General features: G+C 40.1%; 1 protein-coding gene across 2 annotated transcripts in view; it reads right to left on the bottom strand.

Moving 5' to 3' along the window:
* Positions 1-11,858: 11,858 nt before the first annotated feature.
* The window catches only part of dclk1a (doublecortin-like kinase 1a), a 108,889-nt gene continuing 92,769 nt past the window's right edge, over positions 11,859-27,978 (bottom strand). For both annotated transcript variants that reach the window (XM_041200010.1, XM_041200011.1), the window contains exon 13: positions 11,859-13,000. In XM_041200010.1, coding sequence (XP_041055944.1) covers positions 12,836-13,000 — 165 coding nt within the window. In that variant the 3' untranslated portion in view covers positions 11,859-12,835. The remainder of the gene's footprint in view (positions 13,001-27,978) is intronic.

The following is a 27,978-nucleotide window of genomic DNA, read 5'->3' as shown; positions in this document are numbered from 1 at the left end:
ACCACTTCATCCCTTTCCTCCCCATCTAACCCGCAGACCATCGCCGCCCAGCAGTACCTCATGCAGCTGTCCACATAGAGTGAGAAGATCCGCCTCCGGGAAGCTCCTGCAATGCTCTGATCCACTGGGTAGATGCTCCACCCACCCACTGCTGCATGTGGTATTCCAGGGTCCACAGTTGCTGGAGGCCTCCATCTTCCGATCTCCACAAGCTGCTCCAGGCCTTCTCCCAGGTGAACACCAACATGTCCACGCTATGTTGGTCCAGGCAACTTCCGCCTGGTAGCACTGGTAGTTGGACAGGGGGGAATTTCCAGTTAGGTCTTCATCTGCAGCCCATTAACAGGATGCAAATTGGTTTCACACCGGCGTCTGGCAGGAATGGTGACCCACATGATGGGCAGGAACGCATGTTCCCGCCATCAATTCACACAGTTGGGAAACTGATTTTTCAGCTCCCACTGCATTGTTTCCCCCTCCCCCGCCTTCTCCCCCCCTCCTCCTCCTCCTCTCCCCCCTTTCCTCTCCCCCTCAACTTGCCGCTGTTGGGACTGGAAAATCCCGGCCTGAGCCCCTGCTGAAACAAGACAGTCATTAGTGGGTTGGAAATCTGTTGGAATCTTTAGTGGGTTTTGCCATCGTTCTTTAACAGAGCGAGCTGTGCATGGTATTAGCATTCTACCTCCCAGTTCCCTGATCAAACATAAAAAGAAGGGCAAGATCACGCACCAAGTATGTCAAAAGGAGATTTTCCAATTAAAGGGACCTCAACATGGGTTAGAATGACCCACCTACATTTGGATTTTTGAGGCTGCAGCAACCACAGGAATGGCAAGCAGAACTGGGAAGGCTGCTCCTGAGATATCTCACTCTTATCTGGAGATCCTGCTGTGGGATCTAAGGAGTTGCAATGTTGTGATGTTTCCTATGTTCAGGAGGAATGGGACAACCTCTCCAACAAAGCAAGCATGAGTGGAAGTGACCAAGGTTGTCAGCAGCAGAGATATGCTCCCTCCAACCTAGCAACAGTGAATCAAAAGGATCCAGATCTTCAAAGGCAGGTAAGGTGATTGGCATAGCACTTTCAAGCCCTTCACTCTGACTTTCCCAGACTTCTCCTGTACGCAACTCCTCAGAACAGCATATCTTGTATCTGCACTCATTCCTCTCTCTACAGGCACCTCACACCCCCATTTGTGTAGCAAATGCTCACAATAACCATCATCTTATTGCTCTCTCGCACTCATGCCTCATTATCATCCTCCACAAATGTTGCCCTTCCCTCCTATCCACACAAATATCACTGACACTCATAACTCTGCAAACAACTTCAAGAAGAGGCAGAGATCTGGGAGGCAAGGGCTGGTCCTCCCCTAAAAGACACCTTGACAGCCAACGGTAATGCACACCCATCTGTTCTACTAGGAAGGAGGTCTTGTTTCAAGATGCTGCAGATGCCAACAATGAACTATCATAAAAGGCTGAGCCTCATGAGACACTGGTGCCAATGAATGTCAAGAGTACTGTTCCAGTGCCTGTAAACCGTGTGTTGTTGGAATTGTTGACATTGGTGTTGGTCCTATCTGATCTACGGTGGGGCACGTGGCTGAGGAAAAGGCAGCTGATGCTACTGTTGTTTCTGTTACAGCTGTTGTCATTAGTGTTGCTACTATTGTTCTTCATCAGGGATGAAAGGTAGAGCTGCATAAGCTGCTCCCATGCCATGATGAAAGCTGGCAGCAGGCAAGTGCAGCTGAAGTGAAGTGCAGGGCAGGTGAAGTGACTTCCAAGAAGTTGGTAATCACCTATCAAGCACTCTCTGAGAAGGCAGCCTCCCGCTTGATCATGGCTGCAGCTCCTCAGTTTCATTGATCGATATAAGCAGGCCTGGATTTTAGATTTTATTTTAGTGGGATTAATGTTTCCTACTTAACTTCTCTATTTTTTGAGGCTTTTACAATACGTGTATTCTGCAATAGGCTAACAAGGTCGAGCTGCTATTTTGTATTAACACCTTATCTAAAAGAAACCAATTTGTGATTTGAACACCTGCTGCCAAACTGTGCAACATTTCAGTCCACTAAAGTAAAGTAGCAACCTGTTGAAAGGTGTTGGTTAAAGTTTGGTAGGTCTGAAGAAGCTTCATAGTCATACATAGAGTCAACCTAAGTCTTTATTGATCTTGGAACTATTTACAAATATACAGTAAAGGGTACAAGCTAGGAGCTGTCTCCATGCTGGCTGGTACACACAGTTCTGTCCTTTGTAGTCAAGGACTTAAAAAGGGGAGATGAGTATTGATAATTTTAAAATGGCAATGCAAATGTATGCTAGTAATAACAATGTAAGACATACGGTGAACTATAATCACTTAAAATACAACGGATAAAGACTTGGAGTAGGTGTAGTCTAAGGATCTGGCACAAAGACTGACCCGAGTACGGGTCCTGTGCTCTCTTACATCACTGTGGGCGGTACTGTACTCAGTCCCACATTAACCCTATATGTGTCAGACCCTTATACTACGCCTACCCCAAGTCTTTATCCAATGTATCTGAAGTGATTATAGTTTACCTTATGTCTTACATTACTATTACTATCATACATTTACATTGTCATTACTAAATTATCACTACCCATCTCCCCCTACGAGTCCTTGACTACAAAGGTTCAAGCAGTCTGGAAGCCCTATAACCCTTCCATTTCTTTTTCACACAACTGTCAGAGGAGTGGTAGACTCTGTCACTGCTGGTACTTCCTGTAGGTTTGGAAATTGTTCTGGCATCTGGGTATGTTTTCATCCTTTTCTCCCATTGTTTTGTGTTGAACCACATTTGGTCAGTTCGGTTATTATGCTGATCAGTGGTTGCTACATTTCTTGTGGGGTGAATGACCATTGTGCTCATCTCCTTGTCATTTATCTTGCTTCATCCATTTTCGAGTGTGGGTCGTTGTGATGTATATGAAAGTTTGTGTTTCAAAAATAGAACACTCGTTCCCACTTGTTCCACACTTCTACCCAAATTTGAGTACTTTTTTCTTTTCCAGTTGTTTTTCAAGCTGATGAATCTTTTCATTCAGTTCAGCAACTACCCTAGTAATTTGATTTTTCTTTGTTTGAGTTATCTGAGGAACTCATATAAATTTGACAACTTCAGCTGGGCATTCAGTTTTGTTCGGAATCTTTCTTCCATGGTCACTGACTGCTTCTTGGACTCTTCCAATTCACTCATTAGATTGTCAATCTGCTCCGTAAATTTCTTATCTGCTTACAAAATCTGGATTTGCTCGTCATATTGTGTATCTTGTCCTTCATGTTGTTCAGATTGGACCAAAATTTAAGAATTTCATCAGTTTTAGTTGCTGATTCTGCATTCAAGCAATTGTTCTGATGCATCAGCAAATCTTTCTCATGCTCCAGGCATTTTGTACAATGTTTACTAGAGACTTCTGATGCTTGAAGATCAAGTTTTAATTGAAGGTCTATCTTTGCTGAAATTGCTTCGACAAGTTTCGTCATTTAAGCCTTTTAAGTCCTCTTTCAAAAGTTCTACTTCCTGTGAGCGACACTCCAGTGTTCTCATCAGTTCTCATTTTTCCTTTACAAACTCATCTTTCGTACGTAAAAGTTGGTTCTCTACACTGATGAGTTTTTATTTAGCAAAGCATAATTCCTCTGTCCTATCCTTTAAGCTCACATTCTGTAATTGCACTTCTGCCAATTGTTTTGAGACTCTTCACACTCTTTTGTGAGAAGTTCTATTTGCTCTTGCCATTCTAGGTTCTTAATATTCATCTCTTCATATATATCTTTGGAAATGTAATGTTTTCCCAAGTTTTCTTCCAAGTGTCCAACCATTTTCTTCAGCTCTGTAGTCTTTTTCTTGTGCTTTCTGGCTTCCTCCTGGAATTTAGAACATTCCTGGGTCCTCTCTGCTAATTGATTCTTCAGCTCTTTCAAGACCACAACTTCGTTGAGTGCATTTTCTGCCTGCTGTTGTGGCAAGCTGGATTTCTGGTTGAGTTTTCCCAACTCCTGCTTCAATTTGCCAACAATGGAATTCAGAGTTGTTATTTCTTCCTGGTACTTTTGTGATGCCTCAGAAATTTGTTTGTTCAGATCTTGAACTGTTTGGTTCATTGAAGACTTTAGTTTATTGTGCGTTTGCAAAAAATATACTCAGCCTGAATTTTGTGTTTCGAATCTTCCAATTTTCTAACCTTATTTCATTTTCCTTCTGCAGGCTTTGTGTACTTTGGACTTCATCAAATCGCTTTCCTTCATTCACAGTCATCTGCTCACTCCCCACTGCCACTGCTGTTGTGGTTTGTGTGATGTGCCAGGGTTTCCAAAAATATATATTTTTGGGACTTCCAGTAAGTTATTTGCCTCTCTGGTGTCCTCATGTAGTTTGCTCAGATAATGTCATTATCCATTCATAGCTTTACTGGAGGTTTTCTATCCCTGTTTTAAGCTCTGTGCGCTCTACAACTTAAAGATTAAAAATATTAATCAAAGGCTTTTAATGTTTCATCAATGCTGGTTGAGGATTAATCAATGTATTGGATTAGGATTACTTCATCTGCAAGTTCACCAAACCAGTATAAAAAGGTATTAATCTGGACTTTTTCTGACTTTCTATTTAGACCTGATGTACTCCGGTAGTTTAGAAATTCTCTTCTCAAGAATGCCAAATTTTCCATTAGGTTTGGCTCTTGGACAAGTCCAAATTGCTATGGATGAGTGAGATTCTGTCCATGGTTAAATTTTTAAAAGTGTACATTCTGCTTTAAGAGCTTTCTGAATTTGAAGATGGTGTCACCGTTGACCTGGAGCCAAAGGGATTTCCTGCACTTGTGATTTTGGCGGGCTTCATTACAATGGTGATTGCGCTCAGCTTGAAAAAGAAATCAACAATAGCTCCCTGGATCGACTGCCTGCAGAGTTCCCTTGCTTAGCATTTTACTTTAAAGTTGCGAATTTGGCTAATCCCTGCTTTTGCCTTCTCTCAGCTGAGTTTAGAAATGGCAATTCTCCCAGACTATCTAATTATTTGTTTTCTATTTTGGAGCAAACCCGGGTGTCACGCCAACTTGGGGATTGGGTTTTTACCGATGGGTCTTTTTTTTTCAAACTGCACTTCTGACTGAATTTTTTAAAAAGGTTTCTCAGGACTTGATGTAACCCGGAGTTTTAAAAAAATTAGTTCACCCTGCTGCCTCTGCACGCTGGGATTAGAAGCTGGCCTTCCTAAGGAGATTCATAAATTTATGCCTCTAGTTTCTAAGCCTTTCTTTGGAGCTTTCTCCTCAGGATTTTTTCCTCTGTGCCTTTGCTTCAGGAGCTTCTTTTCAGGTCAGACTGCTTTGCTGGATTTTTTTCTCAGTCTTCCAGCATTTTAGTTTTTTTCTGCATTTTCTTCAGGATCTTGGGTTTTTCCACAAGCTGCCACCATGTTGTAGGGTGTTGGTTACAGCTCCATAGGTCTGAAGATGTCTTTGTAGTCATACATAGGTTAACAGTTAAGTCTTTATTGACCCTTTGAACTATTTACAAACATGCAATAAGGGTTACAAGCTAGGAGTTGTCTCCTTGCTTGCTGGTACACATGGTTCTATCCAACACTAGACTGACCCTGGATATGGGTCATGTGCTCTCTTACATCACTGTGTGGGTGGTACTGTACTCAGTCCCACATTAACCCTAGATGTGTTAGACCCTTATATTGCACAACCAACCAGCAATGGATGTTTATTAAAGAAGTACCTCAATTACTCTGTAATTGAGGAATAAGTAATGAATAGGTAATTATAAGGGCTGGATTCCTTTTATTTCTGTTTTTCTACTAACATTGCCATCCATATTTTAAACATACTGTGGGAAGCTATTGCATAATTCAGCTAAGGCCCCTATCAAAACAAACTGTCTTTGACTAGTCTGGCAAGTGCCCCTAGTGAATAAGATGTCTGTCCAGTTTAAGGTAAAGTTTACATCTTGAAATAATCCATTGTCTTACGTTTAAGGGAATGTGTGCAAATGGACAGATCCAATGAAATTAAACCTTAAAACATTACTGACAATTGGTTATTAATAACAACTTTGGATCATGGTGGAGTGATGCAGAATTAGATATAACAGAGGGCTTCAGAACTATCTTGTTTATGTACAAGTGAAGAGTAACTGGTTGTGTTATATGTTTTTGGGGGCAGAGGCAAAATTCCTGTCAGCATGAGAACAGATAAATGGAGCACTGTTCCTGGGGGCAGAGGCAGTATTCCTGTCAGTGTGCGAACTGGATAGTACCATGTATTAGTGAAGCACTGTTCCTGGGGGCAGAAGCAGAAATCCTGTCAACGCAGGAATCGGATAGTGTTGTGTGTTTTCAGGGACAGAGGCAGAATTCCTGTCAACACGAAGGCCTTGAAGTCGTGAAGTCTGCTATGCATTCTTGATAAGTATATTTATATACTTATATATAAACATATTACAACCTTGTGTGGATTCCCAATATGTACATAGTGGCTGTAAATAAAGAGTAATGGTTTTAACAAACTACTCTGGGAGAATAGACAAGTCCCAAAAATCTCTGTTTAGATGCTGAACACTTAATGAAATAATTAGCCTTTCCAAAAGTTTCTTGGGGTTGTTGGTGAACAGTGGCAGAAGATAATGAAGTGGTAAGCCTAAAGCGGGCTTTGGTGAACTCTTAAGAAATGAGTTTCTCAACTCATGAGAAATGAAAAGAAGTTTATGGATTAGTGGCAGAGCAGTTCAGGGTCCTATTCCTTGTTGATTGCTGAAAAGGATGTGTGATGTCATGAGAAGATCCTCTCCCTTACAAGAAAGCAATGCAATATACCCAAAAGGAGATGTCAGATAGATTAAAACATGTGTACAATATTTCCAGAAGCTGGGAACAGATGCTGGAGAAGGCAACATATTACAGTGAACCATGGTTAGGTAAAACTACATACCAAGTAAATGTATGTCACAAAATGCTGCCTTTCAACCTGTCCCACATTTAATGTTTTCCTATACCATACAATCTTTAAATCCATGGATACCTATACTTCAACAAGGCACCCAATTAAATTGCAATTTACATTGGGAAGGCTTGGCATTTGTATGTCTTCCAAGAGTTTTACACATTAACATTGGTAATACAAATGTGGTCACTTACTGATAACCAATCATGAAAACCAGATTTGGCTTTGACTTCTTATGCTTTTGAAAAGCAGCAGTATGGAACATGGAGCAGCTATTTGGTGGGAAAGTAATTGCAAGTACAGGTTATGCTGCTTATTGCACCTTGTATCAGCTTGATGCGTGAGTAGTTCATTTGCAGATGTTTCAATGCTAGCTGCCAATGGTTCATAGCATAAGAGTTGAGGGCCGTGGCATTCTTATGTTCCAATTAGCTTGTAGGCGTTATTACTGCTGATCCAAAGCTCTGCAATTGGCATCTTTCTAACAGACAGGAAATTGAGGCAGTTGTCTTTAGTCATTGGCAAGTAAATGTACCAAGTCTCTAAATATGATCTTGAGGTCTGCTGACTTCTCTGGCATACACATTTTAACTTCCACCAGCTACACCAGAGAATACTATATTTGATACTAAAATAAAAGCAAAATACTGCAGATGCTGGAGATCTGAAATAAAAACAGAAAGCGCTGGGAAAACCAGCTGGTCTGGCAGCATCTGTGGGGAGAGAAACAGTTAACATTTCAAGTCCAATATGACTCCTACTTAAAACTCATGTCAAAATTCTTTTTGAAAGATGGGCCATTTATTTTGAACAGCACCATAGAATGTTGACCCTGTACCTTGACAAGATGGACTCCAGAGGCCAGGTGACTTCTTGTGGTTTCAGACACTAACTTCAAATCTGGACATGTCTCTGCAAAGTTATTAAAACGTAACTGGCCTTCCCAGGTGTTGTTGACTGCCTTCTCCATGTCAATTGAAGAGACTTGAAGGAACAATGCCTGCTAGATTTGCTGGTCCCATAAAGATGGGTGTTAAATTAAGGCATTCAGGAGGCTGCCCATAGCTGGAATGTTGATGGGATATCATTCATTCTCTATTGTGATAATTACATCTGTATTTAACACATTGTGTGGACAATTGATTACATTAACACTGTTGTCATATGGCTGAAACTTGCTGGAGTTGGCCAATATCTTAATCCATAAGACCAGCCCAGTGAGTCAGTCTGGGATGCCAAGACTGGAGGGAAGCCATCTCTCTCCCAGCACAAGATTGGACCTTGTCTCAAAAAGAAAGCCATCTCAGGCAGTGAAGTGGGCAAATTGGTTTTACCTGCAGGATTATAAATTGTTACTACAGGAGTATGATTAAAATTTCATCTGAAAAGGCCAGAAACCTCTGAACTCCACTGTCCCCAGTGAACCAAGAGGGAATACTTCAGGCCTGCAATGTTTCAACCTCCATCTTAAGGACTGTTTAAATAAGTGACCTATTTCGTTTATTCTTTAAGTAATTTGAGTGCGTGTTATATCTTTGGAAATCATCTTTTCTTGTTTGTGTGCATCTCTGATATGAGGAATGGGTGCTTGTTGCAATTACATTTCAGGTGTTGTGACATGTAAATGTTTTAATCATTCCTTAAACTTACGAGAAAGCCTGTTTCATGTCTGTTCCTTAAAGTTGCAGCACTCAAGGGGTTAACACACTCCTCAAAAATACATCTTGTTGCAGCCAGCCATTGGTGAGAGAAGGGGAAAAATTATCTTGCCTCTGTCCCCATCCGTAATAGTGTGAGAGGCTTGAATAAATAAGTTGAAATTGTTGATCACCTTTGCTTAATTGTTTCTTTACAGTAGAATTCATTTAACTCAGCATGATGAATCCCAGGGCTTTGCAAGCTCAAGAGATTTCTTCCTTTCTGAGGTTGAGCATACAACTTGCCATTTGCATAGTGTTTTGATCATCTATTTTATATCTTTGCCGCAGGTGCCAACTTCACTAGCACAATATTTCTGTTAATGATCGACAATGATAATGAAAAAAGTTGAGATGGAAATCACAAAACTGTTAATGCTTACAGGGGTCCTGCCGCAGAAATGTTGGAAAGCAGTGCGGTAAAGCGATTAATTCAACTCTTCCCCCTCCCCATCCTGTTAATTTGGTAGTTTCTCCAATTATCTTTGTGCAACATCATCAAAACTCATTTTTTTTAAAACAAAAAATAGAAAACATGTATGGAGTAGATGAGGTCTAGAATGAATTCCAATTAAAAAGGTTAATGTAACTGTTAATACCTTCAAAAAGTTCAATGAAAATTTACTTGAGAATGAAAAAGAATGTTGTAAGGATAATTATAGATATGCTTGATCAAATACTGTTATGGGACCATAGAAATGTCATCTGTGGTATGCATTTGGTCAGGTTTCAATGATGTAAATTGTAATGTGAGACTGATATACAGGAGTTTTACTTTTTTATTACCTTTGGATGGTCAGGGAGAAATCTCACTGAAATTTATATGCTATAAGGTTTTGCTTACGGCTGGCCCTCTTCCTTAGGAGATTAAATAAATAGAGATTGAGACCATGATAGGACTAATTGTATGTTCTTTGTTGGAGTATCAGAGACTAAATTCTAGATTCTCATTTCCTATGTTTTCAATGATTTCTTTTAAATAGCTACAGAAATGAATAGTTTTCTGAAATAATAGGTAGCTATTTATCAATAGTTAGTAAATCTATTTAATCTTTTAAAATGTGCAAAGGGAATTACAGTCTCCAACATCTGCAAAAAATCATACAAGAATCTAATAAAAGGCTATTTGCTTCACAACAGCTTGTCTGGTCGAGTCCTGGTGCTTTCAAACTCTGTCTCTGCTGAGTTCATTATCTCTCCGATGGACAGCTTGTAGCAAACAAGTTCGCGATTTAGTGCTACTCTTTCATTTTTAGCTTGTTGACTGCTTTATCTAACTCAAAATACACCTATTTTAACAGATTATTTGTATTTGATACTTATATATACAGTTCATCACAGATTCAGAGTTCTGTATGTTCTCTGCAGTTCAGCAGTCATTTATTTTGATGGAATCACACAAAACAGAAGTAGACCAATAAATAATCACATCATATTTGTGTCAGTTCTCTGGAAGAGCTATTCACTTAGTCCCATTTCTCTGACCTTTCCCCTAGGCATTTATGTTGTTTCTTTCTTGAATATTTTTAGCCACTTGCTTTATTACGGCTTCTGCTTCACCATTATTTCTGGTAGGTCATTTTATGTTCTTACCATGCTATGTAAAAAATCTCATGTATTCCTTCATTCTTTTTGTAACAATTTTAAACTTATCTAGTTACTGATTTACAGACCAGTTTTTTCCCCCACTTAACTTAAAATCTTACACAGGTCTGATGTTGCAGTAAATCTGTGTGGTTCAGTGAAGAGGATTTAAGCTAGCATGCAACTTTGGGTTGAGTGAAGTACAGACTGATCATTTTAGTATTACTTCTTTGCTTTTGTACCCTATGCTTCTATTTCTAAGAATAACTGTTGACGTGGAGGCTCAGGAACTGAATCTTAGCATGGTTACAGCACAGAACCTGCGTCAGTGTTACAAAGCACCAAACTCTGACTAACTGAGCCGAGAGTGCACTCTTTCGTATATGTGCACGAAAGAGCGCACTCATCTTCCTGAGGCTAAGTGCCAAACTTAAAAATGGTGAAAGGGCAAAAATAAGATTTCCCTGATATGTCCCCTCATGTGACACTGTCACATGAGTTGGGACATGTTCATCTCTTTAGAACATACATTTATTAAAATTTTAAAAACCCTCATGAGACCTCACCCCGCCCGTGGTTGAGGTTTCATGCTTTTTCTGAAGCCCGCCAGGGCTCCCAGCCTCCCTGCCAACCTTAAAGTTGGACCATTAAGTATCTCAATTAGTTTTTAAATGGCTTCAATAGGCTGTTGACAGGTTCGTGGGCACACAGCTGGTCCGGCTGTGCTTCTGCCGACCTGAAAATTGAAATGACGTGGGGCTGATGTCAGGAGTTCTGCCTGACATTATCCTGCGTCATTTGACGTGTCAGCAAGCGGGACCTGCCACCCGCTCACTGACCAAAAGATCCTGGCCATGAAGTTTTTGTAGAAGCTGCTAAAAATAGGAAGAGTATGCAAAAAAAAAGTCTGAGTTAAGCAAATGACCAATTTTTACCCATTTGTATTTTAATTTTACATTTTTGAAAATCTATTAACTTTTTTTGCCATAAATCAGCCTTTCGGACATTGAAATTATATCTAAATGTACATCTTCAATTTGGATCACTGTCACTGCTCATGCTGGATTGTCATTGGTGTTCAGTCCTAAATTGCTGTGTCTATTTTGGTTACCAGCGTGTTGCTCACAGTTGAACAGCCCAGATAGATTTTTGATTGACAAAGGAGGCAGCAAATCATAGAATCTCACAGTTCAGAAGAGGCCCTTCAGCTCATCAAGTCTGCACTGACACATGAGAAACACCTGACCTACCTACCTATTCCCATTTTAATGCCAGTAAAGTGGCAGCAAAGGCACAATCAAACCAACCATCATATTGAATAGTGGAGCAGGCTCGATGGGCCGAATGGCCTACTCCTGCTTCTATTTCTTGTGATCTTAATAGCTTACAAACAATGGATGTAAGAAGCACCTACAAGAGTTCTCAGTCTAACACATTCTAATGCTCAAAGTAATCAGAGTAAAAAACTTCAATATATTTGTAAGCAATCCTACAACCAGGCTATCAATGCCACAAAAATTAAAATATACTTTACTTTGCAATATCTGTTGCCTGATGGATAAGAAATAACAAATCAACCACCATGCATCATCCTGGTCATTAATAAATCATTTATTCACAGATTTGGCTTGTTTATTTATTGTAGTATGCACCACACAGTCACATGATGACTACTGTAAAGCAATGACATTTCACATGAGTTAACTTTCACCACTTTCTACAAAATAGTCTGTAGGAAAGATCTTCTTGACCTCAGATGTTGTCTGATACAAAGAAGAAATTATTTAAGATTGTAAAAGTTTATCCACATGAAATTATTCCATCTTCAAGGACGTTTTACACAGTTGATACAAGTATTCTAACAAATTTTAGTACTTCTCTAAGGAACTAAATATCAAACTGTGGAGCTTTACTTCAGTTTTGTCATATCATACAATACTGCTGTTCAGTGATTGTTGATGGTACGCACAGATACGATCCTAGTCACCTATCTCACCGTTCTATGCTCTGTGTAAAGTACTGTTCAAGCAGAGTTTCGCCATACTAGATTTTGGAATAATCAAGTTGTTTATCAATGATTTACAATATTGTTTTTTTTAACTGCTACAACTTAATTTGAAAACCAAGTGAAAGATAAAAGTTGTTTAAGGAAATGCAATGCTTGCTGATTATATTGTAGAATTCAGGATTCATACACTGGCAAATATTTCTCCTTTGCAGAGATACAGAATTGTTTGAACGACAGTCGCATTTTTGCACCATAACAAACTGATTTTTTTTTTACAGAGAGATGGTCAAGACAGAGAACGTCAATGTGTTTCATGATGCAAGGAAAACAGTGCCTAAATGGTTAAGAATACAGACAATGGCTGAATTGCAAAGCAGCTGGATTCACCTACACCTTCACATGCCTTGTGCTTTTCCATTAAACCATGCTAGAATCAATACTGTTCATATATCAGTGCAACATTGTCCTAGCTTGACTAACTAAACATTCATTATTTCTTAAGAAATGATTTATAAAATTGCACTAAGCAATTAGAGCTTGGTGACGAGAACAGGTTTCATTAAAAGGGAGAATTTGGTGAGCGAACAGTCTCAGAAGAGCTTGGTGAGTAATCTTCAGATTCAGAGTTGTGTTCTGGTGCATTGGTTTGTACCACGTAGCCTCTCCTCACATCCTGGTTGCATCTTCTTCGGAAAACCTGCCTCTCCTTATCAAGAGCGGTGGTCTGTCAGGGTCATAAAATAGTAAATGAGAAAAAAATCAAGTTTGGGACAAATATAGGAACATAATCTAATATTAAACAATATTACAATCAATGGTTAATCAATATATATTTCATTGGTATGTTTTATTCATGGCTATTTCACAATTTTTTGTATTTTTAAACTTGTGAATTTTAGAAGCATTCCAGCATTGACATTGTTCATATTGCACGAAACCTCATTTATTATAAAATAATGCTTGCAGAACTTTTGTTCAAGTTAGCTCTCTAGTACACAGAAAAATCATTTGATTACTCACTGTGAAATGGGAAATTCATACAACAGTAAATCCAGCCTAGCCCCATGATAAGATTCTTAGTGACAGCATTCCATATATTTTAAGATCTTAAACTCAAGATTTTTAGCTCAAGGTCTTTTCCATGTTACGGACCACTCATTATAATGTATGCCTAAAATGTAGGAATACTAGGACCTCTGTTAGAGCGAGGCTGGAGATGGTATAAAATCCTTAATTTGCCCTTTTTGAAGAAAGGGATTCATTTTCTCAATTTATCTTTGCTGCCCCTGCCACACACAGCCCCCATTCCTATAAAGGTTGACTCCTTCCTGAGGTTGCAATGTGTATTGCCCTTCCTTCAATTGGTCTTTATTTATATCTAAGGTTTAAGTAGTTCTAGCCTTTCTTTTAGAATTATAATCACAATCATAGGCTTGCAGACTTTGCATATTGTGATCCCCAGAACAACAGAAATCCTGGAATTCCATGGAAATAAAAAATGAATTTGATCTACTCAGTCACTATAAGCCAATGGCCCTGATTACATGAATAGCAATCTCTTTGTACAATATAGCAAGACCACTGGTTTTCTGTTTCCACAAAAAAAATAAACAGAATCATGGAATGTAATCCTAAAACATCAGCAAAATTGCACTTCCCCCATGTAACGTAAATATATTTAGCGTATGCATTCACCACAAACTTACAACCTGCTTATAAAATATTATCTATGCATATTAAATGGAAAACAAAGTTGAACATGTGGAATTTACAGAGGAAAGCAACCTTGGTTAATCATGAAAGCTAATGTGTTTATATATATTTGCTTTCCCATTATTGATAAATTTATTTTGTTAGTGTTGTATTTTATTCCTGATTTGCTGAGGCGGAAGCAATGATCTTTGAAAAATAAAAATCAGAAAATGTTTAGGTTAAAAAATGAATACATAAACTAAAATAATTTAAAAAATAAATAAGTGTTTTTCATGTTCTCCCTGAATTTACGTCTTTCCATCATAAGAATAAAAGAAATAGGATCAACCTGCTCCGCCATTCAATACAATCATGGCTGATCTTTAGCCTCAACTCCAATTTCCCACTTGCTCCCAGTATCTCTCAATTCCATGAGAGATCAAAAATCTGCCTGAAATATATTCAGCGATGGGGCATCCACAACTTTCTGGGGTAGAGAGTTGCAAACATTCACAACCCTTTGACTGAAGCAATTTCTCTCATCTCAGCTCTAGATGATTGGTCCCTTATCCTGAATGTGTCCCTATGTTCAGGATGCCCCAGCCAAGGGAATCAACCTCTCATTGTCTACTCTGTTAAGCCTCTTTAGAATTTTGAATGTTTCAATGAGATCACCTCTCATTCTCCTAAACTACAGAGAGAATGGGCCCAATTTACTCAACCTCTGCTCACTGGTTTCTGGAATGAAAGGGTTGTCCAATCTCATGAACTTTTACTGTACTGCCTCCAATGCAAGCATATCCTCCTCAAGTTTGGAAACCAAAACTGCACACAGTACTCCATGTGTGGCCTCATCAAAGCACTGTATGATTATAGAAAGACTTCCTTATTCTTATACTCTTATACCCCTTGCAATAAAGGCCAACATATCATTTGCCTTCTTAGAAGCTTGCTGTATACACAAACCCCTCTGAACATCAGCAGTTACAAGTTGCATGTCTGTTAAAAAATATTTTGTTTTTCTATTCTATTTTCTACTCTTACTACCAAAGAATAACACTTGCCCACATTATACCCCTTGTTGCCGAATCACTTAACCTATCTATACCTCTTTGCAGACTTTTTGTGTCCTCCTCACAGCTTACATTCCCACCTAGCTTCGTACTGTCAGCAAACATAGATATATTGCTCTATGTCTCTTGTCTAAGTCATTAATATAGATTGTAAATAGCTGAGGTCCTAGCACTGATCCTTGCAACACTCCACTCGACAGAGCCTGAAAACTTAAAAATGTCCGGTTTATCCCTATTCTTTGCTTCCTGTCCATTAAACAATCCTCTATCCATGCAAATTGTTACCTCCAACTGCATGGGCCCCTTATGTTCTGTATCAAGCTTTTGTGTGGGACCTTCTTGAATGCCTTTTGGAAATCTAAGTACACAGCATATATATACCAGGTTCCCTGTTATCTGCCCTACTTGTTAGATTTTCAAAAAATTCTAATAAATTTGTCAAAGACAATTTCCCTTTCTTAAATGCTGACTTTGTCTGATTATACTATGATATTATAAATGCATTATTAAGACTTCCTTAAGAGGTTCCAGCATTTTTCCAATGACTCATGTCAGGCTAACTTGCCTATAGTTCCATGTTATCTCTGTCGTCCTTTCTTGAATAATGATGTTACATTTTCTTACTTCCAATCTGCTGGAACCATTTTAGAATCTAGAGAATTTTGGAAAATCATAACCAAGGCGTCTACTATCTCTGCTGTTACTTTTTTAGCACGCTAGCTTGTAGGACATCAGCACCTGGGAATTTGTCAGTTTTAATCCCTTATGTTCCTTCAATACTTTTTCTCTGCTTTAATTACCCTAACATCCTCACTCATTATTAGTCCCTTGGTTATCCCTTGTTTCTGGTATGCAATTTGTGGCTTCTACTGTGAGGACAGGCACAAAATATTTATTCAATGTATCCGCCATTTCCTAATTTCCCATGGTAATTTCTCCTCTCTTTGCCTCAATGGGACCAACACTTATTTTAGCTACTCTCCTCCTTAGTATATACTTGTAAAAGTGTTTACCTTGCAGTCTGTTTTTATATTCAGGGCTAGTTTACTCATTTCTTTTTTTCCCTTTTTGTCAACATTTTTGGTGGTCCATTGCTGCGTTCTAAAACACTCCGGATCCTCAGGCTTACTGCTATTGTGTGTAACATTATAACCCTCTTCTAACACCACTTTTAACTTCCTTAATGAGCCATCAATGAATTCTTATTGCTGAGTTTTTGTTTTTCAATGCAATGTATTTTTGTTGAGCATTTTGAATTGTTTCTTTAAATGTTTCCTACCATTTATTTACTGCCATGCCTTTTAGTCTACTTGCTCAATGAACTTTAGCCAGCTCTCCCTCATACCTATATAATTGGCCTTCTTTAAAATTCTTGTTTGGGACTCGAGTATGTTGCTTTCAAACTTTAATATGGAATTCAATTGTATTATGATCACTTTTTCCAAGGTTATTTTTTACAGTGAGATTACTAATTAACCCTACCTCATTGCACAATTCTAGATCTTACAGGAAACTGCCAGAAAGCATTCTGCAAAGCCATCTTCCAGGTCATCTTTTCCAATATGATTGGTTCAGTCTATCTGAAGATTAAATTCCGCCACTGTTATTACATTGCCTTTGCCTTTGTTACAAGCTCCAGTTATTTCTTGTCCAATCCAATGGTTAAGGGGTCTTTAACTACTCCCAACAGTGTTTTCAAATTCTTGTTATACCTAACCTCCACTTAACGGGCCAGACTGTGATTTCATGCTGGTGGGCCAATTAAGGCCCACTCAACATGAAATACGTGTGTCAGCGCTGCCTGTGTGGGGCGTTTGGAGGGGAGGGGGGGTGGGGCAAGCACCAGGGTGTACTTAAAAATCTCCCAGGCACAGAGCTGCCTCAGGGAGATGAACAGTTTTAAAAATTAGAAATAAAGATTTTAAAAATGTTATAAAACATGTCCCCTCTGTCACATGAGTAGGGACATCTTATAAATGAAATTTTAAAAATTCTATTTTATTTTTATTTGATGTTGGAAACCTCATCCCGCCTGTGGATGAGGTTTCCAAAAAAATGCAAAGACCGCTTGGCATTTTCGCCTGCCCGCCAACCATAAGGTTGGACGGGCAGTGAAAAATTTGTTTCAATGACCTTGTTAATGGCCTTAATAGGCCTTTTAATTGTTGGCAGGTGCTGCCGACCGAAATATTGCACAACTGTGCTTTGACATTGGGATGCTCACCCGACATCAACACATGCCATTTTACACTCGAGCGGGTCAGACTCTCGCCTCTCCGCTGAGGTAAAAATTCTGCCCCATGTCTCTGTAATGACAATTACATCAAAACGATTTATCTCTAACTGTACCACTAGTTCATACTGAGAATGCTTTGCACATTCAGATAAAGAACCTTTAATTTATTTTTACTTATTATTTGCATGGAAATTACTCACTGATGGGCTATTACTGTTAAACACTCTGTCCAGTCCTGTTCCATACTGCTTGTACCCGAATTGCTACAGCATTCTATTGTCTCTCCTTTTCTCTCTAAATGTCCCTTCACCTGAACCCTTCCCTTCCCTTTTAGTTTAAAGACCTACTCCTAGCCCTTGTTCTATGATTTGTCAGGACATTGATCCCAACCTGGTTTATGTGGAACCTATCCCAATGGAAAGAGCTCCCTCTTTCCCAAGTACTGGTGCTAGTGCCCCATGAATCAATCTGCTATGCCAATTGGAATGTGGCTCAGGTAGCATTCCAGAGATCATCTTTGAGGTTCTGCATTTTACTTTGGATCCTAATTCCTCAAACTCTCTCAGCAGGGCATCAATCCTAGTTCTACCCCTATGTCACTGGTTCCTATGTGGACCATGACAACTGGATCCTGCCCCTTCCGCTCTAAGTTCACCTCCAGCTACAAAGAGATGCCTTTCACCGTGGCACTGGGCAAGCAAAACAACCTTTGGAACTCCTGATTGCAACTGCAAAGAACAATATCAATCCCTCTGACTATATGACCACATTCCTTTTCACTTTCCCACTTAAATGGCATCCTGCACCATGGTGCCATTGTCAGTTTGCTCATCCACCCTTTGTTCTCACCCATACAAGTAGAAAGTGTTTCATATCTGTTGGTCAAAGTAAAGGGCTGTGGTTCTTTCATCACTACATACTGGATCCTGATACCTGCATTGACCCCAGCTGACTTCCCTGTGCCTAATGTGTCAGTTAGCCACCTTCCCCAACACACAAACATATATATATATATATATATATATATATATACACACACAGCAAGTGACAATATTCAATAACTCTGTATAATGAGACTTTTACTTCCACAACTCAGGCTGGCTGGACTGTTGCTTATGAGTTATAATGAGCTTCAAAAGTGGAAACAGAAAACAATTTAACAAAGAAAGCAGTGAGCATTCTATTTACAAACTTGAAGCGTTAAATAAGATTCATTATTTTATGGATACTCAGCTTTTTCTTTAATATTTGGAAGATCAGAATGAACTAATGATACCAATGAGCCACTGTCACTTTGCTAGTATGGAACATTCAACATTCGGAAAGTCATTAAGAGTTATAACTAAAAACATGGTTTAGACACTATGCCAAAAATAAGTATGACATGTCAACATACTCCTAGTGTAAAGATTTTGTTCTTGAAATGCATTGGCACAGCTTCTGTTGAAAAGTTGGTTAAGATTGCCATCGCATAAACTTCAGAATGGTACCTTCAAACGCATTGCAAGGTACAACCCATCTGCATTCGTCAAGACAGGTGAAGATACCAATTTATGATCAGTGATCATCCTGGTAGACATGCAGACTTTGTTGTATCTAAGTTTTGCTCCTGTCTGCAGATAATGCAAGTGTGCCAATATCTAGGGCTGGTAAGTCTTGGTCTTCAAGGGGATATCCTTTCTGTTTGGTTTTGCCTTCAATTAAATCTGCAACATATCACTTGTATAAGAAAGTTTTGCAACTGAAACTTGGAGGTTGTCATTGTCCTGTACTATGCATTGTTTCCTGTCCCTGACTTACTGCAAATTGATAGTGTTAAAGCCCTTTTGCTTTGAGCCTAGGGAGATGAATGGCCAATTCAAGGCGCTCATGGAAAACCCAGTAGTATATAATGAAATTGGGCAGCCTATCATGCTATTTAGTGGGAATGGAGATGAATGTTGAATAACGCATATTTATCTACTTGATACAGCTATGGAAAGCAAGGTTGCTGATACCAGGGTTGTCCCCTTCTGTCTCCTGGAAGGAGCCAGGCTACAGTAGAGATATCGCTGGTGTCAGCAAATTTGGCAGTGGTAGTCACATCACTATGATGGAAAGTGGCCACAAATCCTACAACAGGTGGCACAGCTCAATAACTGCCCTCTTCCTGAATTAATGTTTGTGGTGTCAGGTTTTCTCCACAATTGCCACAATATGATTCAGACTGTAGATATGGTTGATGGTGTAATGGGGGATGCAGCCAGTCTGCGTCTGGTGCTCTCTGGTATCCCTGGCATCCTCTCACTGTTTTCTTAATATTTTTCCATTAAAGCCACTGAGACTTGAGAACTGAAAGCAATCTCGAAAGTACACCAGTATGGCAACAAAAATAGTGAAGAGCGCAGCTTTAAGAGGTCTGTTCCATACACATAAGAAACTAGCTGGCCTTTAGCTCTCAACTGAAATGGATGAGATTAGCACAATGTACATGAAACCAGGAAAATCACAGTATTTTAATCAATATTTAGAATCAGATTTGAATTATAATGAAACTGTCAGACAGCATGTTGCCATTAGGCAATCAAATCAGGAATTTAAAGTGCAGTGTACATGCAGGAAGCAAGTGAGTTAAAAATCTCGTGATTTTTCCACTCTCCTGTAAGCATCGCCTGCCGAGATGAGCATTTTCACCACACGCATACTTTATGACTTTTAATTACTTAGAAACATTGACAAAAAGGCTATTAAAACAGCAACCAAAAATAATTTAACATCAAAAAGTAGATTATTTGAATCTTAGGTATTGTACTGATTGAGAGTAGAGATTATGGTAAAAGCATGCACTCTAAGAGCAAGTCCAGCTATCTGAGTTCAATAGCTATGCTGATGTACTAATGGCCATAGTAAATGTTTCTGAATGTTTTATGCTAGAGTAGGGGCCCTTGAGCTGATTAAAACCCTCTGTTGGCCTTGTTTTTTAAAAAATAAGTTCTTTGTCTTTATTCCAATGCACGAAATGCTAGCACAGTCATAACTATATAATAACAATTTTTTTTAAATAACCTCATATTTGCAGTATAATCAATACTTTTGAGAAACTAAAGCTAATGCTTAATAAAATGGATTTAACAGACTTTCAGTAATTTCAGGTTGTGATAATGAGTCGCTGATGCTATGTAAGAATTTTACAATACTGAAATTGGAAGCAGAAATCCCATTACTGCAACCTGTTTTAATCGAAGTTCGAGATCAAATAGCCATGAAGAGTATTAGTTTTCATGTTAATATGCTTCCCTAAACGGCATCAACAAGATGCACAATGAAAAAGATAAATTGTTATGACATTTCCCATCATTCTCAGCTCTTGTGCTTGCACGCGAGAACAATCTTTTTAATGTTTTTGATGTTTTTTTTTACAGTCACGTTCTGGGAAATGGGATACTATCTTATTTTGGAAACCCAGTGTTACTGTTCAGCATTCTCCAGTTCCCTTTATTGTGACCAAGCAGTAATGTGCCCTGATTTTCAGTCTCGGCAGAGTGCCCTTTATTAAATTAGAGGCATTTTTCATTTCCCACAATAGTTAACATAGGATTTCTCTAAGCAAGACTATCAATTCAGAGCCAAATTGTGGGGAATTTTGAGCTTTAGACCTGCACTAAATAGAAATTGAGTTGCAACAGCTCATACTCATTTCCTGCAGGATCTATGCCTCTAAAACAGAGGAGAGACTTTCATACCATTAGACTGGACTAGAATCACATCCAAGGCTCCAGAGGTGAAATACCTCCTCTTACCCGCTCAATCTCAAACCTAAACAAGAAGGGGAACTAATCAACATTCTATACTTATTCTTTGTGACCAGAGAAGGAAGTAAGCTGGGACTTTTTTTCTCTGTCACAGGATGCAGGCGCCACTGGCTAGGCCAGCATTTGTTGCCCATCCATAATTGCCCTTGAGAAGGTGGTGGTGAGCTGCCTTCTTGGACCGCTGCAGTCCATGTGGTGTAGGTACATCCACAGTGCTGAGGGAGTTTCCAGGACTTTGATCCAGCAACAATGAAGGAACAGTGATATTTTTCCAAATCAGGATGGTTTGTGGCTTGGAGGAGAAATTGCAAGTGATAGTGTTGCCATCGATCTGCTGCCTTTTTTATTCTAGATGGTAGAGTTGCGGGTTTGGAAAATGCTGTCAAAGAGTCTTGGTGAGTTGCTGCAGTGCATCCTGTAGATGGTACACACTGCTGCCACTTTGCATCATTAGTGGAGGGAGTGAATGTTTAAGGTGGTGAATGGGATACTAATCAAGCGGGCTGCTTTGTCCTGGATGACGCTGAGCTTCTTGAGTATCGTTGGAGCTGCACGCATCCAGGCAATTTGAGGGTATGTACAACCATTGGTACTGCAAAAAGCTCTTTAAAGGCAGCTATAATTTCACATTGTCTCAGTGGGAGAGCTGAATTTAAATCTTGGTGATAATTTGCAGTTATACACAGTTTGCTTTGCAATGTGAGTACATCTTATGATCTAGGCGGGGAGGAATTGTTTCTTGATGTATTGTTCGAGGTGAAGTATTGTGCCAATACAGAGGTTTTGAGCTGAAATGTACTATGAAGAGTGGAAGGCACTAATATTGGGAGAGAAGAATAGCAAAATGCTTTTCTTATTCTTTCATAGAATGTGGGAATTGCTGGAAAGACCAGCATTTGTTACCCATCCCCAACTGCCCTAGGCCATTTCAGAGGGCAGTTAAAAGTCAACCATATTGGAGTCATACATAGGCAGATTTCCTTCCCTGAAGGATATTAGTGAACCAGTTGGGTTTTTATGATAATCGATGATAGTTGTCATGGTCACCATTCCTAATACTAGCTTTCTATTCCAGATTTATTAATGGAATTTAAATCCCAACAGCTGCCATGGTGGGGTACGAACCCACATTCCCACAGCATTAGCCTCGGCCTCTGGATTACAAGTCTGGCGATATTACCATTATGCCACCATCTCCCCTGTAGACTGCAGACTGCGTTGGAGATGTAAAAAAGCAATTGTTTTTGCTGGAATGATTCCCTGTAAATTTAGCGTACATTTTTTTATATCTTGAATAATGTGAAGAAAAGTACCAGGACTTGTATCTATTTTCTCAGACATCGCACCATATTTTCAATAAGTGGGAAATGGCTGTCCATCATTTGGAGAAGAATTACAGAGACCAGAGATTCCGACATACACAAAGGCAAAATTCATTCTAGTTATGGTTCTGTATGTTCTTCAGATGTGCTTTTACTATTGTCAAATGTAAAATGCACTGAGTGAACACACTGATGTAGGTTGTATTGTCTGGATGTGACCAACATAATGAAAATCAAACAGGTTCTCTAATGGTTGTGCAATCAGCTGCCAGATTATCACCCAGGTGGTGAAGTCAAAATATTTACCATAGTTTAAAGCGCATGGATACACAGAGGACCAAAAGACTGCCAGAATTTGCAGGGCCAGCCAATGGTTGGACAACTCATGGCTTAGGTGCATTTGTATGGCATCAACACAGCGCATCTTGGCTAGTCATATGACACAAATCAACAAAAGTCTGGGTTTTACTCAATGCACAAACACACACACGAGTGCATGGAAACGCAGGCAAAACTCAAAGCATACTCAGAAATAAGAGCACAATCATGCATGCATCCACTGCACTTCATCAAAACCTCAACAGAAACTTCCAAACTAAATAAAGAACTGAATTTTTGTTCTTGGGATGGGACCCTCTCATTGGGTACATTTCTGGGTCCCAGCCCCATGGTGCATCAGCACCTAACACGATTCTGGAAGTGCAGGCCAATTAATGGCCTGGGATCCCAAGGCTGGGGGCTCAATCGGAGGCCCTCTAGCACTGACACATCTGCAAACTCACCATCAGAGGTGGGTGCTGCTGATATAGGTAGCTGATAAGAAGGGCAATCAAAGTGGAAAGAACTTAAAAAGAAGAGGCCACAGCTGCAGTCATCTGGAGTAAAATGGTAGTTGGAACATGGAACACTGGCCCGTCCCAACACCCCCTCCCCCCCACCCACCCCACCACCGGTCTGCCTTGGGCAAGCAATCTCCATTCATTGACCAGGATTCAGCCTTACTGCTGAATGGAGAATTCTAGTCAGCACCTGTACAATGGCCTTAACAGGTCCACTAACGGGTTTAATGACTACCCGCCTCTTATAGGTGGCCAGCCATTCCCCATTCCCCCACCCTCCCCAAATCAGTCTCACCAGAAATGGCCTGAGATAGAATTTGACAGCAAACTGGGACACCAGCTGGTGGCAGGAAATTAAGGGTCCATCCATCTCAGATCCCACCTCTGCAGCTGTTTGAAAATTCGACCCAGAGTCTGTGCTTCACAATATGCCTGTTTAGGGAACAAACCCCACCCATCAGCAACTTATTTTTTAGAAAAGCAAGTGATTACAAAGAATTACTTTTGAATTTAACCTTCTTTGTTTCAATATTTAACTTCTTGTCAAATAATCTGGTTTAAAGAGTGAGTACTAATGTCATCATCAATGGTTTGGATTAGTTACCAAATTTGATAGGTCAACAAAATCAATCTTTCTGTAATAAAAGTGAGTTGCGCCTCTCACAGCACAAGGTGCCAGCTCGAGTATTTTTTTGTGCATGTTGCAAGAATTACAACATCAAGACTGGCAGTTTTCTGTCTGAGGGTGCTCTTTGCTGAGCCCTGTCTTACAGGCCAGCATGTATTTATTCCCTAGCACAGTTGTTTTGGGTTCGTGACAGTGCCCTGAAATTCCAATGTAAATGGAAAAACAGACGTCAAAACAAAACGTTACGAGTTAATAAAACATGTTAGTCAGAGAAAGAACACTGACTGTGCTCCTGACTGGTTTTATTTTCCTTCCCTCATGTTTACTTTTTGCCATGCACCAGTACCCAGGTGAACTGGTAACTTGACACTTGACAATGGTACCACAGAGGCAGCCCAAGTTGGCTGGTCCTTCAAATTCTTTGCAGATTAATTCTCACTCTTGGGTTTCATCAGTCTACAATTGGAGTATTGGAATGGTGGATTTCAACCTTCAGTCTCATAAGAAAAGTCTCTAAGAAGTTAGCTAAACCCATGATGTGAGAGATCAGTGAGTGCATTGAACAGCCCAATTTAAACTGGAAATGTTATAATCTAAAGGAAGAATCAAACAACAGGCATACAGTTGGCCTGCCAGTGTAAACTGGGCACAGGGAATGAGGCCTGTGCTGGAATGGACAGGCCTGAGGTTCACTCAGCTTGGGCCTTAGGCCTTGTTTCAATTAGACCAGCAAACTGTTCATCTACTCCCTGTGCCTAGACACTGCAACAACAAAATGCATACAAATTTTCAGCTGCTGCATTCCTGACAGCTACTTAAAAAAGATCCCGAGAAGAATGGAGGAGGACAATGATGAGGAGGGGGCTGACAACAGTCTTCAGGAGAGTTGTCGAGCTGAGAGAAGAACTCCTGCTCCTTCCAGCTCCATTCAGGTATGTTTTAAACAAACTTACCTTTTTAGTGATGACCTCAGTGGTCCCTTTAATGTCACAGGTTGGGCTACGTTTAGATTTGGTTATCTGAAAGCCAGTGGCCTTACACTGGCAATGTTCAGGGGAGCTCAGTTTTGATAAGAGGTACTGGAACAGGCGTCAGGCTTACTGTTTGCATATGCAAAGAGATTAATGCCTGTTTCAGATGCAGGACCTGGATGCTTCACCTTGAGCAGTACCAATATGGTGACCGGCACATTTTCAGCACAGAATGTGCAAAGGCACACTATCCACCAAATTAAATGCTTATGCACCCAGAAAAGATCATTGCAGACCAATTGTCCAGACCAATTTGTTCAGCCCCAATATCCATTGCAACTCAATAACCAAAAGACCTCTGTTCTCAATTTTAGGAGCAGAAAAAGAAATGTAAAAGATTGTGATTAGCTAGAAATTCTTCCACGTTATACTGATTTCATGGGTAGGATCTTACCCCCGTCAGAGGTGAAGTTGAATTGCGGGCGTGCACAGGCGTGCCTCCGATCTGCACCCCCGAACGGGGGCGCGGTGTCATTTTACGTGGACAGGCCATTTAAGGCCTGCTCAGAGCGACGTCTGCATAGAAGTGCTATGTATTCCCTGTGCAGTCGGGGGGAATCCCTAAACCCGAGAGTGCACTCTTTCATGCATGCGCACGAAAGAGTGCACTCACCTCTCTCAGGCTAAGCGCTGCCTCAGGGAGATCGGCTGCTCTGTTACAAATATTAAAAATAGAGAAAAAAAATTCCTGACATGTCATATGAGTTGGGACATGTCCACAATTTTTAAAAAACTTTAAACAAATTTTTTAAAACCTACATGAAACCTCATCCCTCCCATGGATGAGGATTCATGTTTTTTCTAATTCCCGCTGGGGCTCCGGACCTTAAGGTTGGACAGGCAGGTCCATTAATTAACTAATTGACTCTGTCAATGGCCTCAATTGGCCACTGACAGGTTGGCGGGCACACAGCTGATTTTGCTGCACCCCCACCCACCAGGAAATTTAAATGGGGCACAGTGACATCAGGAGTTCTGCCCGATGTCACCGCGCGTCAATTTACGTGTCGGTGAGCGGGCCCTCTCCCCCCCCACCTCCCCAAACTCGCCGACGGGAAAATCCTGACCCATATATAATGAGACCCAAAGTTAAGAATGAAAGAGGGAAAAATGAAAGCCAAAAAAACAAACTTAATTGCCCCACACATTTCCTTAAGTTTCTGAGGGATTTTGTTCTTAAGCATACAATTTTCACCAAAATATCAGAAGTTCAATTTTTCAGTTGTACTCTTGGTGCACTCTCTACTTCTTTATGTACCCATGAAAATAAATCCCAATGATAGCACAAAGAGAACGAAGGGAAAATACAAGGAAAGCATCAAGGAACACAGGGTTACTGTGGGAAAATTACAAGAAGAATGCAGAGATAGTATGAAGAACATAGAAGAAAAATAAAACAGTTGAACCAAGAGAATACAGGAATCCCAAAGAAATATGAGAAAATAAAGTACACAAGAGAAATATAGTTAAAACACAACACAGCAAGGAAACACAGGGAAATACAACACAAAATCTATAATTGCATGAATTCAATCGAGTTTTGAAATTATATGTATTAAAATTGAAAGATCAGAATATAATGGATGTCTGTGAAAATCCTTTAATGTGATTGGCTTTTTGTGCAGCTTAACGATATCACTGCTGCTTTACACTGGGAATGTACGGCAAAGAATGCTGCAATCAATTGCAGTATCACTATACAGTGATAGAAGTGAATTTCTCACTAGAGATCTAAAGACCAGAATATAATGCACATCAGGCAGGCGCATGCCCGACCCGAACGAGCGTAAAATGGCGCGTGATGACGTCGGGTGAATGTCCCGATGTCATCTTGCACTCGTGAGATATTATGTTTGGTGGGCCCATGCGGGAGTTGGCAATGCGCCCGCAGACAATTAAAAGGCCTACTAAGGCCATTAAAGTAATAATTGGAAGAAATTTTTCACTGCCCATCCAACCTTAAGCGTGGACTTAGCATTTTTTAGGAAACCTCACCCATGGGTGGGATGAGGTTTCCAACATCAAATAAAAATAAAATTAAAATTTTAGCATTTCATTAGCAATATGGGCCTGCTCATGTGCAGAGTCACATGAGGGGACATGTTTTATAACATTTTTAAAATCTTTTACATTTAATTTTTCACATCTTCATCTCCCTGAGGCAGACCTGTGCTTCAGGGAGCTTTTCCAACGCACACCCACACGCATGCATGAACTTGCGTTCTTGCCGTCCTCCACCCCACCACCCCACACACAGCCAGTACTGAGCGCTGAAGCACGTGTTTCATGCTGGGCGGGCCTTACTTGGCTCATCAGCATGAAATCGCGGTCCTGCCCCTATCGCAGGCGGCGGTCGGCTTCCCTACTGTTCCCGCCCAAGCCTGCCTGACGAGGGCAAAATTCTGCCCAAAGTTTTAAGTACAAAGCTTCAGAATTAATTTGTTTAAAAGTCTTCAACCAAAAATTGCAGATCACTGGTTAACCTAAATTTATGTTTGTTAAGTAGAGGGTAACATTAAAGCAACATTTACATCTAGTAATATGAAAATGTCCTGCAAAAACCTTTCCCTAACTCCTAGTGCTGAAGGAAAGTCAACAGGATTTAAATTGACCATTGGTTCCACTGCAGGAAAAGAAGGAACATACTGGCTGACCTGCTTGGAAATGTCTGAATCCAGATGATTCCTTTGTTATTGGTCAGTTTCTACCATAGCAGTGTGACTGTCATGTCAAAAGAGGTTAACAAGGAGAGATGGTGCTCAATATTATAAGGATGATGCTTGTGTGAGACTCCAATTGCATTCATAGGTGGAATCTTGTGCCCTCCCCCATGGTGAGTTTGGTGGTGGGGGCATTTCATTGATTGGGAGAGTGGCTGGTGGGGACCCTGCCACCTTTCCACCTCCAACCTAATTAATGGTCACTTAAGGGCTTTATCCCACCACCACTGCTGGTATTAACCCTCGCCATGCTGGGATCATGACAAGCTAATCCGTCATGTTTGCTGGCGGGCTCCCAGAGAAAGGCTCTTGTTCAAAGGCACTTAGTGCCTGATCAAGCAACCAGGAAAGGGTGCAGCCAGGGCTTTTG

The sequence above is a fragment of the Carcharodon carcharias genome, chromosome 11, assembly GCF_017639515.1.
Source record: "Carcharodon carcharias isolate sCarCar2 chromosome 11, sCarCar2.pri, whole genome shotgun sequence".
Classification (NCBI taxonomy): Eukaryota; Metazoa; Chordata; class Chondrichthyes; order Lamniformes; family Lamnidae; genus Carcharodon; species Carcharodon carcharias.
Note: the sequence above shows the minus strand (reverse complement) of the source record. Positions and strands in the feature narration are given on the sequence as shown.